The sequence below is a fragment of the Engraulis encrasicolus genome, chromosome 5, assembly GCF_034702125.1.
Source record: "Engraulis encrasicolus isolate BLACKSEA-1 chromosome 5, IST_EnEncr_1.0, whole genome shotgun sequence".
Lineage (NCBI taxonomy): Eukaryota > Metazoa > Chordata > Actinopteri > Clupeiformes > Engraulidae > Engraulis > Engraulis encrasicolus.
This window is the reverse complement of record NC_085861.1, coordinates 46,208,722-46,221,221: the sequence shown is the minus strand read 5'-3', so window position 1 is coordinate 46,221,221 and position 12,500 is coordinate 46,208,722. Positions and strand designations below refer to the sequence as shown.

At 48.6% G+C, this 12,500-nt stretch overlaps 1 protein-coding gene across 1 annotated transcript in view; it reads left to right on the top strand.

Moving 5' to 3' along the window:
• Nucleotides 1-12,500, top strand: part of LOC134449561 (intermembrane lipid transfer protein VPS13B-like) — a 646,790-nt gene that overhangs the window by 122,469 nt on the left and 511,821 nt on the right. Inside the window, exons 13-15 of the mRNA XM_063199569.1 lie at nucleotides 36-230; nucleotides 4,600-4,766; nucleotides 5,306-5,500. Of these exons, the coding sequence (XP_063055639.1) occupies nucleotides 36-230; nucleotides 4,600-4,766; nucleotides 5,306-5,500 (557 nt within the window). The remainder of the gene's footprint in view (nucleotides 1-35; nucleotides 231-4,599; nucleotides 4,767-5,305; nucleotides 5,501-12,500) is intronic.

Here is a 12,500-nt window from a genome sequence, read left to right as displayed (position 1 = left end):
GTGTGCATGTGCGTGTGCGTGTCTGTGTGTATCAGGGTGTGTCGGGTCTCAGGACTTCTCGTCGACAGGGAAAGAGGAGCCGCCTCCACCAGTTCAGGAGTCGTCAGTGAAGCGGCTGGTGATAGGCCCAATTGACCTGCGTCTCCATAGCAGCGCTGTGCACCGCATCTTCAAGATGGTGGCCTGCGCGCTGGACCACGAGTACGAGCCTTACATCAGACCCAAACCAGGTACGACACAGACAAGCACTTGGATAAAGACTCATCTAGTATTTTTTGTTTTTCAAAAACTATTTAGTTCTTCAATATGTCTTTATTGATTTTTTTTGTGTGTCTTAATTGGGAATAGGACAGTCGAGAGTAACAGGAAGACAGTGGGACAGCAAGCTCATACTGTATGTTGGGGGCATAGTGCACAGCACCAGAGAACACTTTATTTTAAGGTTCATTTTTTACTATTTACCATCGAGGGAGGGAGAGGGAGAGGGAGAGGGAGAGGGAGAGGGGGAGAGAGAGAGAGAGAGAGAGAGAGAGAGAGAGAGAGAGAGAGAGAGAGAGAGAGAGAGAGAGAGAGAGAGAGAGAGAGAGAGAGAGAGAGAGAGAGAGAGAGAGAGAGAATCATAGCCAGTCACAAGGCCAACAACTGTCCAACAGCCACATCTGTGGGAGTGATTTCTATGCAAAAAAAATAATATAAAAAGTCAATTTCACATGAGGGAGTGTGCTCCATAAAAGCAGACTTTAAGAGTCTTTTCACACCTTAGTCCACTCTGCTGAAGGCACTCTGGTCACTCCAAGGTCTACGCTCAAGAGAGCAGAGTTTTTATTCCCTTCTTCCTGTGATGAAAAACATCTCTGCCTCACTTCCACATGTCCCCGGCCCTCAGCTCCACATGCAAGCTGCATGGAGCGAAACTGTGTGTGTGTGTGTGTGTGTGTGTGTGTGTGTGTGTGTGTGTGTGTGTGTGTGTGTGTCTGTCTGTCTGTGTCTGTGTCTGTGTCTGTGTCTGTCTGTCTGTCTGTCTGTCTGTCTGTCTGTCTGTCTGTCTGTCTGTCTGTCTTTGTGTCTGTCTGTCTGTCTGTCTTTGTGTCTGTCTGTCTGTCTTTGTGTCTGTCTGTCTGTCTGTCTGTCTGTCTGTCTGTCTTTGTGTGTGTCTGTGTGTTCTGTGTGTGTGTGTGTGTGAGTCTGTGTCTGTGTCTGTGGGAGTGTACTTCCACACAGCCTTGTGTGTGTGTCTGTTTGTGTGTGTGTATGAGACAGAGAGAAAGAGATGGTTAGAAGGAAGTTAGCTATGTTTTGTCATAAGCTTCAGCAGCCCCCTTAACTGCTGTGTCATCGCAATGCAGCCCACCAATTAATGAGCTGTCACAAGACCAGACGACCAATTGCTGTGCCTCGGTTAGAAAGGGGGGGTGGGAGAGTAGGACATCTATTCTTGAATGAGGGGAGTGGGGGATGGAGAGCCTATGGGGATTTCAATTGAATATGGGATGGAGTTGGAGGCAATATTGGAATTTGGGGTGAAGAAAGGCGTGTGCGTGTGCGCGTACGTGTGTGTGTGTGTGTGTGTGTGTGTGTCTGTCTGTGTCTGTCTGTGTGTGGGTGTGTGTTGGCTGTGTGTGTGTGTGTGTGTGTGCGTGCGTGTGTGTGGGTGGGGTGGAGGTGGGAGTTCAATTGACTATGGGGCTGCGAGAGGGAACTCCTGGAGCTGGTGGCCAGAGAGCCCACGCCCCCGCTCCCACTGCTTTGCCTGGCGCTTTTGGCAAGAGGCTGCGGTTTTTGATTAGCTCCGCCACGGGATGTTTGGAAAGCCCGCTGCAAGTCCGCATGTTGCCGGCCGCGTATGGAATTTTGGGATGGAAAGCAAGGGGGGAAAAAAAGAGAAAATGAGTTCGAATTTTGCAAAACCATAACATCCGTTGCTTTCAATTATTGTGCATCTGTAATAAATCGAGTAATTAGGGCGCATCAAAGGGGTGCAGGCAGGACAGGGCCGGGGCTGGCTACATGGGCCCATGGATAGCCTGCCCCTCGTTTTGTGCAGGCGCAGAGGGAAGAGGCAAACAGCCGTACATGTGCGCGTGCGTGCGTGCGCACGTGCATACGCACCCTCATTTGTCTTTTGTGCAAGCATGGAGTGAGGATGCAGTTGCGTGTTTGTGTTTTTTATTCTTTTTTTTTTGGAAGGGTATTGACTGGTAGAAGTGTGTCTTCCTCTCCACCATCTGTCTGGTACTCATTTGCCGGCCAGCTTGTGTGCTGTGCTGTGCTGTGCTGTGCTGTGCTGTGCTGTGCTGTGCTGTGCTGTGCTGTGCTGTGCTGTGCTGTGCTGTGCTGTGCTGTGCTGTGCTGTGCTGTGCTGTGCTGTGCTGTGCTGTGCTGTGCTTTGGGCTGGACAGGGGCCCAGCCACCCGTTGTGCTCCCAGGAAACGGTGACAGGCCAGTGGGCAGACTCCGCATGCCTCGACTCCTGCTTTGGTAGTGGCTGAGCGTCTGGAGGTTCTCCTCCTTCTGACCCTTTCCGTCCATTTCTCTTACTCTGTATTTGTGCTGTTTCTTATTTACTACTCATTTTATAATCATCTCCTTCTCCTTCTTCCTCTCTTCTCTTTCTCTTTTCTCTGTTTACCTCCTCTCCTCTCCTCTCCTCTCCTCTCCTCTCCTCTCCTCTCCTCTCCTCTCCTCTCCTCTCCTCTCCTCTCCTGACGTGCTCATTGCTTGATTTTAGCTATTTCTCCACCTTCTCCACTTTCCCTTCCTCCGTCCGTCCTCCCCCTCTCTCTTCCTCCCTTTCTCTCTCTTCCTTCCTTCCTCTACTCTTCCTCGCTCCCTGTCTCACCTTCCTCGCCTGCGGCGGCTGCACAGGAAGATCCGCTCCGCTCCGCTCTGCAGTATAATCTGAGCCACATATAGAGCGGAGCGGAGCGGAGGGCCAACTTGGCCTGAGTGCCGGCCAGGGCTTTTCAATAAGTACCTGACCCCCCCTTCCATTCCCCCCCATACCTTTTTTCCCTTAATGCAGCCCAATGCAGCAAATTACTCACACAACCTGCTCAACTCTCTCTGTCTCTCTGTCTCTCTGTCTCTCTGTCTCTCTCTCTCTCTGTCTCTCTGTCTCTCTGTCTCTCTGTCTCTCTGTCTCTCTGTCTCTCTGTCTCACTCACTCACTCACTCACTCACTCACGCATGCACACACAGACACACGCGCACACACACTTGTACTCACTCACTCACTAACTCTCTCTCTCTCTCTCTCTCTCTCTCTCTCTCTCTCTCTCTCTCTCTCTCTCTCTCTCTCACACTCACTCACTCACTCACTCACTCACTCACTCACTCACTCACTCACTCACTCACTCACTCACTCACTCACTCACTCACTCACTCACTCACTCACTCACTCACTCACTCACTCACTCACTCACTCACTCACTCACTCACTTTCCGTCTCTCTGTTACTTACCATTTTTTATTTGTCCATCTCTCTTGACTTGCGTCCTTGACCCCTTTCACTCCCTCTCCCTTTCCCACTCTTCATCCATACTTTCTCTTCTTTTTTTCCTTTTTCACTTTTAAAACTTGCAATGTGTGGAGGGCTTAGTTTTTTCCCCACTTAATTTTTGCTCAGGTCCCTGCCAAAGCGCAATACAGTAAAAAGCCGAGCTTAGCAACTGTGATGGGAGCCAGATCCTTTGAACAAGCCACCTCTTTCTTCCCCTTGTGTTTATTGTTTGTTTGTCTCCTTGACTTATTTGTTTTTGCCTTACGTGTGTCTCAACGGGTCAGTTTGTGCAGCGCTCTGTTGGCCCTGAGGAGCACAGTCTTTATGTACTGTAGCAGCTGTTAGCCGCTAGCCACAAACACGGACACGTGCACCTTAGCGCAGGGAGTTTTTTGTAGTTTCCTACAGTATGTGCGGGAGGGAGAGAGAGAGAGAAGTAGAGGGAGAGAAGTAGAGAGAGAAAAATAGAAAGAGAGAGAGTAGGGAGAGGTAGAGGCACTGTACTGGGGTCAGGTTTTAAAGCCCACCTCGGAGCACTGCAACCACATCCAGATGAACTGGCCCTGACCTGAGAGCAGAGCCCAGCACACATGCAGGCCAACTGGCAGGTTCTTGTTGCTGGCCTTGGGAGGTTGATGGTCCACCTGAGCCATGCCACATGCAGGACACATGTGGGCCACCTCGTGTGTGCCAGACTTTGTCTCAGTGGTCGTGGTTGAACAACAAAGCCGGGAATTGGAACGTCTTACTGTGATTGTCTGCATGCGTACGCATGTGTGTATGTGTGCCTGCGTGCGTGTGTGTGTGCGCGTGCATGCGTGCGTGCGTTTGTGTGTATGCCTGTTATGTACAGTCTCATGACTACAATATAACAGTATTATAACAGACTATTATGTACAGTATGTTTGTGTGTGTGTGTTAACATGTAGAATACCATTTGTAATATGTGCGTGTGTAATTGTGTGTGTGTGTGTGTATGTATGTGTGTGTGTGTGTGTGTGTGTGTGTGTGTGTGTGTGTGTGTGTGTGTGCGTGCATGCATGCGTGTACGTGCGTGAGTGCGTGCGTGCATGTGTGTGTGTTTGTGTGTGTGCTACCAGACGTGGTGGAAGAGAGGGCGCCCCCTACCCAGGAGGAGCTGTCTGCGCTGGAGGAGTTCATCCCCACGCGCCTCACCTCCGTCACGCTGCTCAGCATCTCCGTCACGCTCTGCATGGCTGAGTTCAACCTGCTGCACACTGTGCTGCCTCTCATCATGGGACACAAGGTACTTCACATCATATTACATTTAGCAGACACTTTGGTTATACTTCACTTGAAGTGTCCCTGAATTACTCATTCATAGCAGCTGTTATACACTTTCCATGAAGCATTCATGACTGTTTCTTAAGACACTCGTACCAAAACTTTCATGAACATGGAAGACTATTTTGAGAGGTTGCTGTCCTTTCGTCTTCCATGTTCATGAAAGTTTTGGTGTGACAGATCAGAAAACCCATGGTCCATAACACGCTTTACAAGCGCTTCTTGTTGCCCCACATATGCATGACACACAGACACAGACACAGACACAGACACAGACACAGACACAGACACAGACACAGACACAGACACAGACACAGACACAGACACAGACACAGACACAGACACAGACACACACACACATGATACTATGTATTCCCATATGGAGGAGTGTATATGTTTTTGAGTGACTTGCTGCCTTTTATGCTGAATGCATTGTAGACGTTTACTGTTGTCAAATGAATCCCATTTCCTTCTCTCCATCTCTATTTCCCCCCCATCCAGACGTGTCCTCCCCAGCCCAGCTCCCCCGTGTCCCAGGTGCTGCGGCCGCTCCCCGTGGTGCGCCTGCTGGTGGAGCGGGTCAACCTGGAGCACTCGGAGCCCATGTACGCCCCCGAGCTGGTCAGCGCCGTCAGCAGCCTCTCCCAGCCCTCAGACAACCTGCTGCACCACTGCTACGCACACTGCTACCTCAAGGTGAGACAAGGTCACATAGAAGAACAAGCATGCACGCACGCACACACAAACGGCATGTCCTTACACAGCCTATTACCACACACACACACACACACACACACACACACACACACACACACACACACACACACGCACGCACGCACGCACGCACGCACGCACACGCACACACACACACACACACACACACACACACACACACACACACACACACACACACACACACACACACACACACACACACACACACACACACACACACACACACACAATGCCCTCAGATAACCTGTTGCTGGACTACACACTATGATGTCAAGGTGAGACACACACACACACACACACACACACACACACACACACACACACACACACACACACACACACACACACACACACACACACACACACACACACACACACACACACACACACACGCACACACACTTGGCTACATCAAAAAAAGCATGGGTATTAATATTCATCCATTTTTCCGTACAGTAAACAGAAATGATTTTTGCCCCAGCTGTTTCTGTAAGCAGTGGACTACTGGGCAGGAAATGTTTATCTCTGACACTGATTGCATTTTGAATGCAGCGAAAAGACAAATGAGTTCGTCTAGCATATACCTCCAGTGGGAGCGTCGCGGAATTGTTTACCGCGTCCGTCTCCGTCTGATGAGGTGCTAGATAGAGGTCACCGCGGGTTACATCACCCCCCCACTGTCCACCAGCTGTCCTGTCTCACATCAGATGGAGTGGCTTTCAGGGGGTTTGTTGTTTAGTTATTTATTTATTTAATTCGACTAGATTCTGGCATACGGGATGGTGAATTTATTGCTCAAGTGGCCAATGAAAATACAGCCGGCCTCTCTCTCTTGGTGCTCCTGACCAAAAGTGTTGATTGGCCGGATTGTGTTCGTGGTTCTGTCTCCAAGCCGGTGGTGTGTAAGGAACACAGACTGTTTTGCTTAAGAGTAAAAGGAGGGCCTTGGGTTCATGCATCACAGTGAATGCACCATGCCCAGACTGAACCGTGAAGAGCAAGTCTTTAAAATCGAGAAAAAAAGCGTATTTGAACGCATTTCCTGCTTTGAAACAGGAGGAAGTGTGGCATCCCTCGGCCCTGAAGTATGGCGAGGGACTGTGGTAATCTTTGCTCACGTCCTTGGTTGTCTGAAGCGCATGAGTGCGTTATTTGTTTCTCCGAGGGCGCTGTGGTCCATTCATGTTGATTTGAGACAGTATGGTTGAGTGTGCCAAGAACAACATCCCAAGTCGTCATGGACCATGCAGTGTTCTTTAGCCCATAGGCCGGAGTCTGTGAAAAACACACTGCTGACATGACGTGGGGAATTTCTCCATTTTCTCCACTCTTGGGTGCTTGTGCTACACCAAAACAGCAGACGGGGATCTCTGGGTAAAATCCTTTTAATGACTCTCAGAGGGAGGTCACCACCTTCGAAACTCGTCTTTGAAGGAAACAGAAAGAGAGAGGTTTTTTTGTTTGTTATCTGGTGCTCATCGGCTGAAGTGTTACCTAAACAAGCCCTCCTGACCGAGGAAGTCTTCAGAAGGTGCTTTCCTAAGGTTGGGATGTTTGCCAGATTGGCATGACAGCGGCTTATCAGCACTGGGGAGGGGTCAGTGCAGGGTCAGGGCTTAAGGCTGCCGAAAAGCATGGTCACCTTGACGATCACCAGCCGAGTCCCTGGCCGCCTATCTTAACTGGGAACTGCTATCCCCGCTATCTGCATGTTCACCACCCCCCCCCTGATGTGTGATCACTCAGTGCTTCTGAAGGCCAGAGTCTTATCCCTGTTGTTGTGTTCCAATCAGTGATCTGAACCACCGAACAGGACATACAGGTGGCAGACAAGCTGATACACATTCTACAATCCTCAGTCATCTTGTCTGGAAAGCTGAGTAAAGCTACTGCATGGCAATCTACCATACAGAAGCCTCAGCAGCTTAAAGTGACATCTTCATCTAGAACTGTGTTCTATTGAAAGCCCATTTTTAACACTATGCTAGGCTATGCATAGGCATGTCACCTCTCAGGTATGTGGATCACGACACCTGGGTTGCGATTCAGACCAAAGGAATCGATCCTTTTATGGACAATGTTCTGAGTAGCAGTAGTAGTAGTTGTAGAGGTACTTCATTCCAAATGTAATTAAGTTGTGGAATTTACACTTAGAAATACATACCTCTACCCAATATTTGAGACAAGGGAAAACTCACTATTCCCCTTCTGAATTTGTGTCATCAGCATGAGGAAGGGCTTCAGGTGCAAGTCGACCTCAAGCCAACCTACACTGACTAATACCTTATGTTTGACTTGAGTATTAAACACTCAGTTTTCCACACTTTTGCAACATCCAACGGACTGTGCCCATGGCCCTTGAGGCCAGGAGGAAGGAACAGAGACATGCAAAACAAGCGCTGGAATAGTGCCGGTATTACAAGAGGCCTTTAATATTTATTTATTTTTTTAAACCCAAAAACACAAAAAAACCTTAAACACACATTCACCGACTCCTGAGGGGTTTGTAAACAATCAGGACGAATGCATACAGATCACCAAGAGAGGATAAATCATATTGTCATTCTATATGTGGTTGGACTCAGTAAGACGTTCCAAAGTGTTCTCTCCAAACACAACATCATCTGTATGTTTTAAACCAAGAAATACATCGAGACCGCATCTGTTCTACCCCAAGGACCTAATACATAGCATTTCTATGTGGTCAAATTCTACAAGCAGAGTTAAGACCTCTATTCTGGGACGACTAAATAGCTCTGTGAGGAAAATCTTTGGATTTGGCAGTCTTTACAATACCTACCTACTTAAACCCTACCTGCAGTCAAATGCATGGAGCAGAGCAAAGACCTCCAAATTGGCAAAACTAATCAGCCGCTTATAAGATTCCTTAACGTAGGTCAGGTAAATCCTTGGAGCTGGCACTCTGTGTCCACTTTTTAAAAACATCAACAAAAAGACAGGTTTAATGATTAACATGTTTGCCTTATTGTTATACACAGAAACAATAAATGGCTTGAGGTAAGCGTTGAAGAGACCATTTATGCTGTGCAAAACTGGAAAGTGGTGGAGACGTCTTTGGAATCACTCTTCCCCAGTTTACTATGCTGTGTGCAAAACAATTGTGCGACACTAGTTCAAAATGGTTTTGCCTCTATTATAAAACAACTACCACATCCGTCAGACAGGGCAGAAGACATTTTGCTGACCTGCTGGAAACGGTGTAATCTCTTTCATCTTACTTGAACCTCCACATGTGTGCTTTTGAACAGTAATGTGATGGAGATGTCAGGATGGATGCACTTACAGGTGGATGTCTAATATCAACATTCTGCTCAGATCCACTGAAATCTGGTCTGGTTTGAGGAAGTTCCTTGTATATGCAGGAGAAGCACTGTGGTTGAACACCCTGAGGTCTAATATTGGACCCAGACCCCGACCAAGACCCGGATATGCTGTGGGTTAGACCAGGACCAGGGTTTAACAAAAGGCTGGATGGGGTCTGTCTTCTGAAGGTTGGGAGGGGGGGGATTCTTGGGTCGTTTCTGTTTCTGGATCAGTTTCGGCTCAGACCCGAAGGTCAGAGAGCTGCTGTGAAGGGTCTTCCTGGGGTGACGGGAGGAAGAGGCGAAGTGATTTGGGTTGGTGAGAGGTGAGGTTGAGGGGCTGGGGGGGCTGGGGGGGGTGGATGTCCCATATCAGCAGGAGAGTGTTCCGCCGTCTCTCTCTCCCGCCGTGAAGGGGAGGAGAGGAGCAGAGAAAGGGCTGTTGGAGCAGGAAGCGAGTCTGGCTGTGAACGTAAACAAACACACAACAAGACCCCCTTGATCTCCCACAGCCTTAGGAGCTGATGGACATCCATACGCCTGGAAAGGTGTGTGTGCGTGTGTGCGTGCGTGTCTGCCTGCGTGCGTGCATGTGTGTGCGTGTTTGCCTGCGTGTGCGCATGTGTGTGTCTCCAAATTGGGGTGTCTGTTTGTGAATTAGCTTGTGTGCCTGACCTTTACAACCAGTGCTCAGTGCTCTTGAGTTGGCTCACTTGTCTGAGTGCTGAGCTACACCACCAGTACTATCCCAGAGGCCATTGAAAACAGAGCACGGTGTTCCCCTTAATGGCTCTGGTTTGCTTGGTCTCTCTCCATTGTCAAATCAGGTGTGTCAATGTAGCACAAACAAACTTCGTAATGGATGGATCTTTGACCTCTTTTTGCCCCCTCTTCTTCTCCTTCTTCCCCCCCCCTTCCAAACTCATCGCCTTGTTTCGTCCTTTTCAAAATGATCTGCTTGAAGCAGGTTTGTTTATTGGGCGCTCTCCATGTCCTGTGCTGTTGTGTCTGCGTCGGAAAACACCATAACAAATTCCCTGTTTTCCAGTCCCGGGTTCTCGTGGGAGCGTGAACGCGCACAGACTTATTGCATTGATGGAACAGTGAAAAATGAGAACACATTCCATCAGCACTTTTTTTGCCATTGGACATAGTTAAAAACTGCAGATGGTGAAAAAATGGTACATAAATTTGCTAGTCTGTTTTAAATTTATATAGCATTTCAGCATATGTTTTGACGGGATGCCTGTTTTTTATAACTCTGTATTTCACTTCAACATATGTTTTGACAGAATGTCTTAAACCACCATGACTTTCAGTATCGTGCAGCCTTCTGGTTTGTTTACTGGTGCTTGCTACAGTATGCGATCGCAGGAGATGTATGGGGCCGCCTAATTTTTTGGCAAAAAAATACTGTGCGGTTTCCTGTTTGCGTGAGACCAGATTTATAATTTGGTGGACAAAATGAGGGAAAGACCACTGAGAATAAGTGCAACATTCCTTATTCCTATGCGGAAATCAGGGTAAAACTGCAAAGAAAGAAAAGAAATTAAGCAATCTTTGTGTTAGCGTTAGGTTGATAATAGGGATGTTAGTATTGGGTTTGTGTTAATAATGTACTCTCTGCTTAGCCATGCATCCTTTGAACAAATGCCTACATGCTAATTTTTGGAATTCAGTATGGTTATAGACAGCATGGTAAGGATGTATCTAAGGATGTTGGCGTCATTGCTTCCCGCTGAAATGTTGGTCCAGTGTGTACGTACGTGTGTGTTGTGGGAAGGTAACACGAGTTGTCTCCCTGGCGTGGTAACACTGGCTGTCTCCCTGGCCCGGCTATGCTGTGTTCTCCTTGGTCTGGTAACACGGCCTGTCTCCCTGGCCCGGCTATGCTGTGTTCTCCTTGGTCCGGTGGGCTGCAGTGCTACGTGGCCACTTGGCAGCTGGGGGCACACTTGTTGTTTGCACAGCTGGGTCTGGGCCCTCTCTAATACTGCATATTAACGAAGGCTTGTGTCTGCATGTCAGTTATTAAGGTCTGTGTATGCAAACACACACTGGGCTGATATTCCCACTGTGTGTGTGCGTGTGTGCGTGTGTGTGTGTGTGTGTGTGTGTGTGTGTGTGTGCGTGTGCGTGTGCGTGTGCGTGTGCGTGTGCGTGCGCGTGCGCGTGCGCGTGCGCGTGCGCGTGCACGTGTGCGTGTGTGCGTGTGCGTGTGTGTGTGTGTGTGTGCGTGTGTGCGTGTGTGCGTGTTTGACAGAGAGACTTCTGGAATGTATGTTTGTGTGAGCGAGAGAAAGATGAGGTGAGATCCTGAGAGCGTGTGTGTGTGTGTGAGCCTGTGTGTGTGTGTGAGCTTGTGTGTGTGTGTTTGTGTGCGCGCGGGCCTGCGTGCATGTATGTGTGCATATAAGGAGCATGGCTAATTTGGTTATTACTAAAAGGCATGCGGTTAGTTAAAGACCCGGTGTTTAGATTGACTGGCCTTTAGTCCCTAGCTGTCGGAGGAGCTGGTAGGATTACTTAAGGGCTGTTTTTTTAATGTGTACCCAAGAGCTTGGAAAAGACCTCATCTGCCCTGCAATAATATTTTCATATGTGGCTTAGCTGCGACACAGCTCCCTAATTTAATTAGTCAAATCGTCCGAGGACTGTCAGTCGATGGTTTTTCCCACCGCTCTCGTTCGCTCTCTTTTTCCTTCCGTCAGTCCGTCTGATCCGTCATACGTAGATAGCTGTGGTTGTGCTGGTGAAAAAGAAAACGGGGGAGCTGTTGAAATGGGAAGATGTGGAATCGAGTGAGGTGTTGTTTCTTTCTCGTTCCGCTGGCGGAGAGCGAGGGTGGTTTATGTGAGGTGAAGAGTGTGGGATTCGTAGGCTACAGACTGTTGGGGATGGCTCCGCAGCCATCGCTGAAAGATCAGAGGTTTCGGCCGGGGGCTTTTCTTTTTCTCTGCAGCTCCCTCTGCCAAACAATTAGCTCAATTATTTTTTCAAGTGGTTGGTTTAGGCACAGACTGTGTTTGACTGGCTTTCTCTCTCCCTCTCTATGTCTCTTCTCTTCTTCTTTCTCCCCCTCCTCGTCACTCTTCAAATCTTCTTCTGTCTTCATGCCCTTTCCCTTCTTCTTCTCTCCGTGACCATCTCCGATTCCCGATTTTTCTGCTTTTTTTGTGTGCTTCCTTCTTTCCTCATCTTGTCCTTTTTTTCTCTCCATTTCATTGGTGGATACACTGCCTCTGTTCTTGATCCTGCTCCCATCTCTCTCGGTCGTCCTCAGACGAGCCTTCCATCGTTGCTTCCAGTCATCCCGATTGTCCATACATCTTTTCAATTTGCTGGTACTCTGGGTTCCTGCGTCCTTCTTGAGTATGTCCACATATGTTAGTTAGTGTTGGACATCCTCTTTGCCGGCACCCACGACACGGTTCCCACAGCACCAGTTAGCTGGCTGGCAGTTCTGGGTGCCTTTGGCAATGTCCTGCAAGTCTCATTCTCCCGTCAGCCTCCTCTTGTTCCCTTTATGTTTAAATTTCCATGCTGACTTCCTTTGCTTTGCCTTGTCTTTCCTTGTCCTTCCTGATTCTATCCTCTCCTCTTCTCTCCTCTTCTCTCCTCTTCTCTCCTCTTCTCTC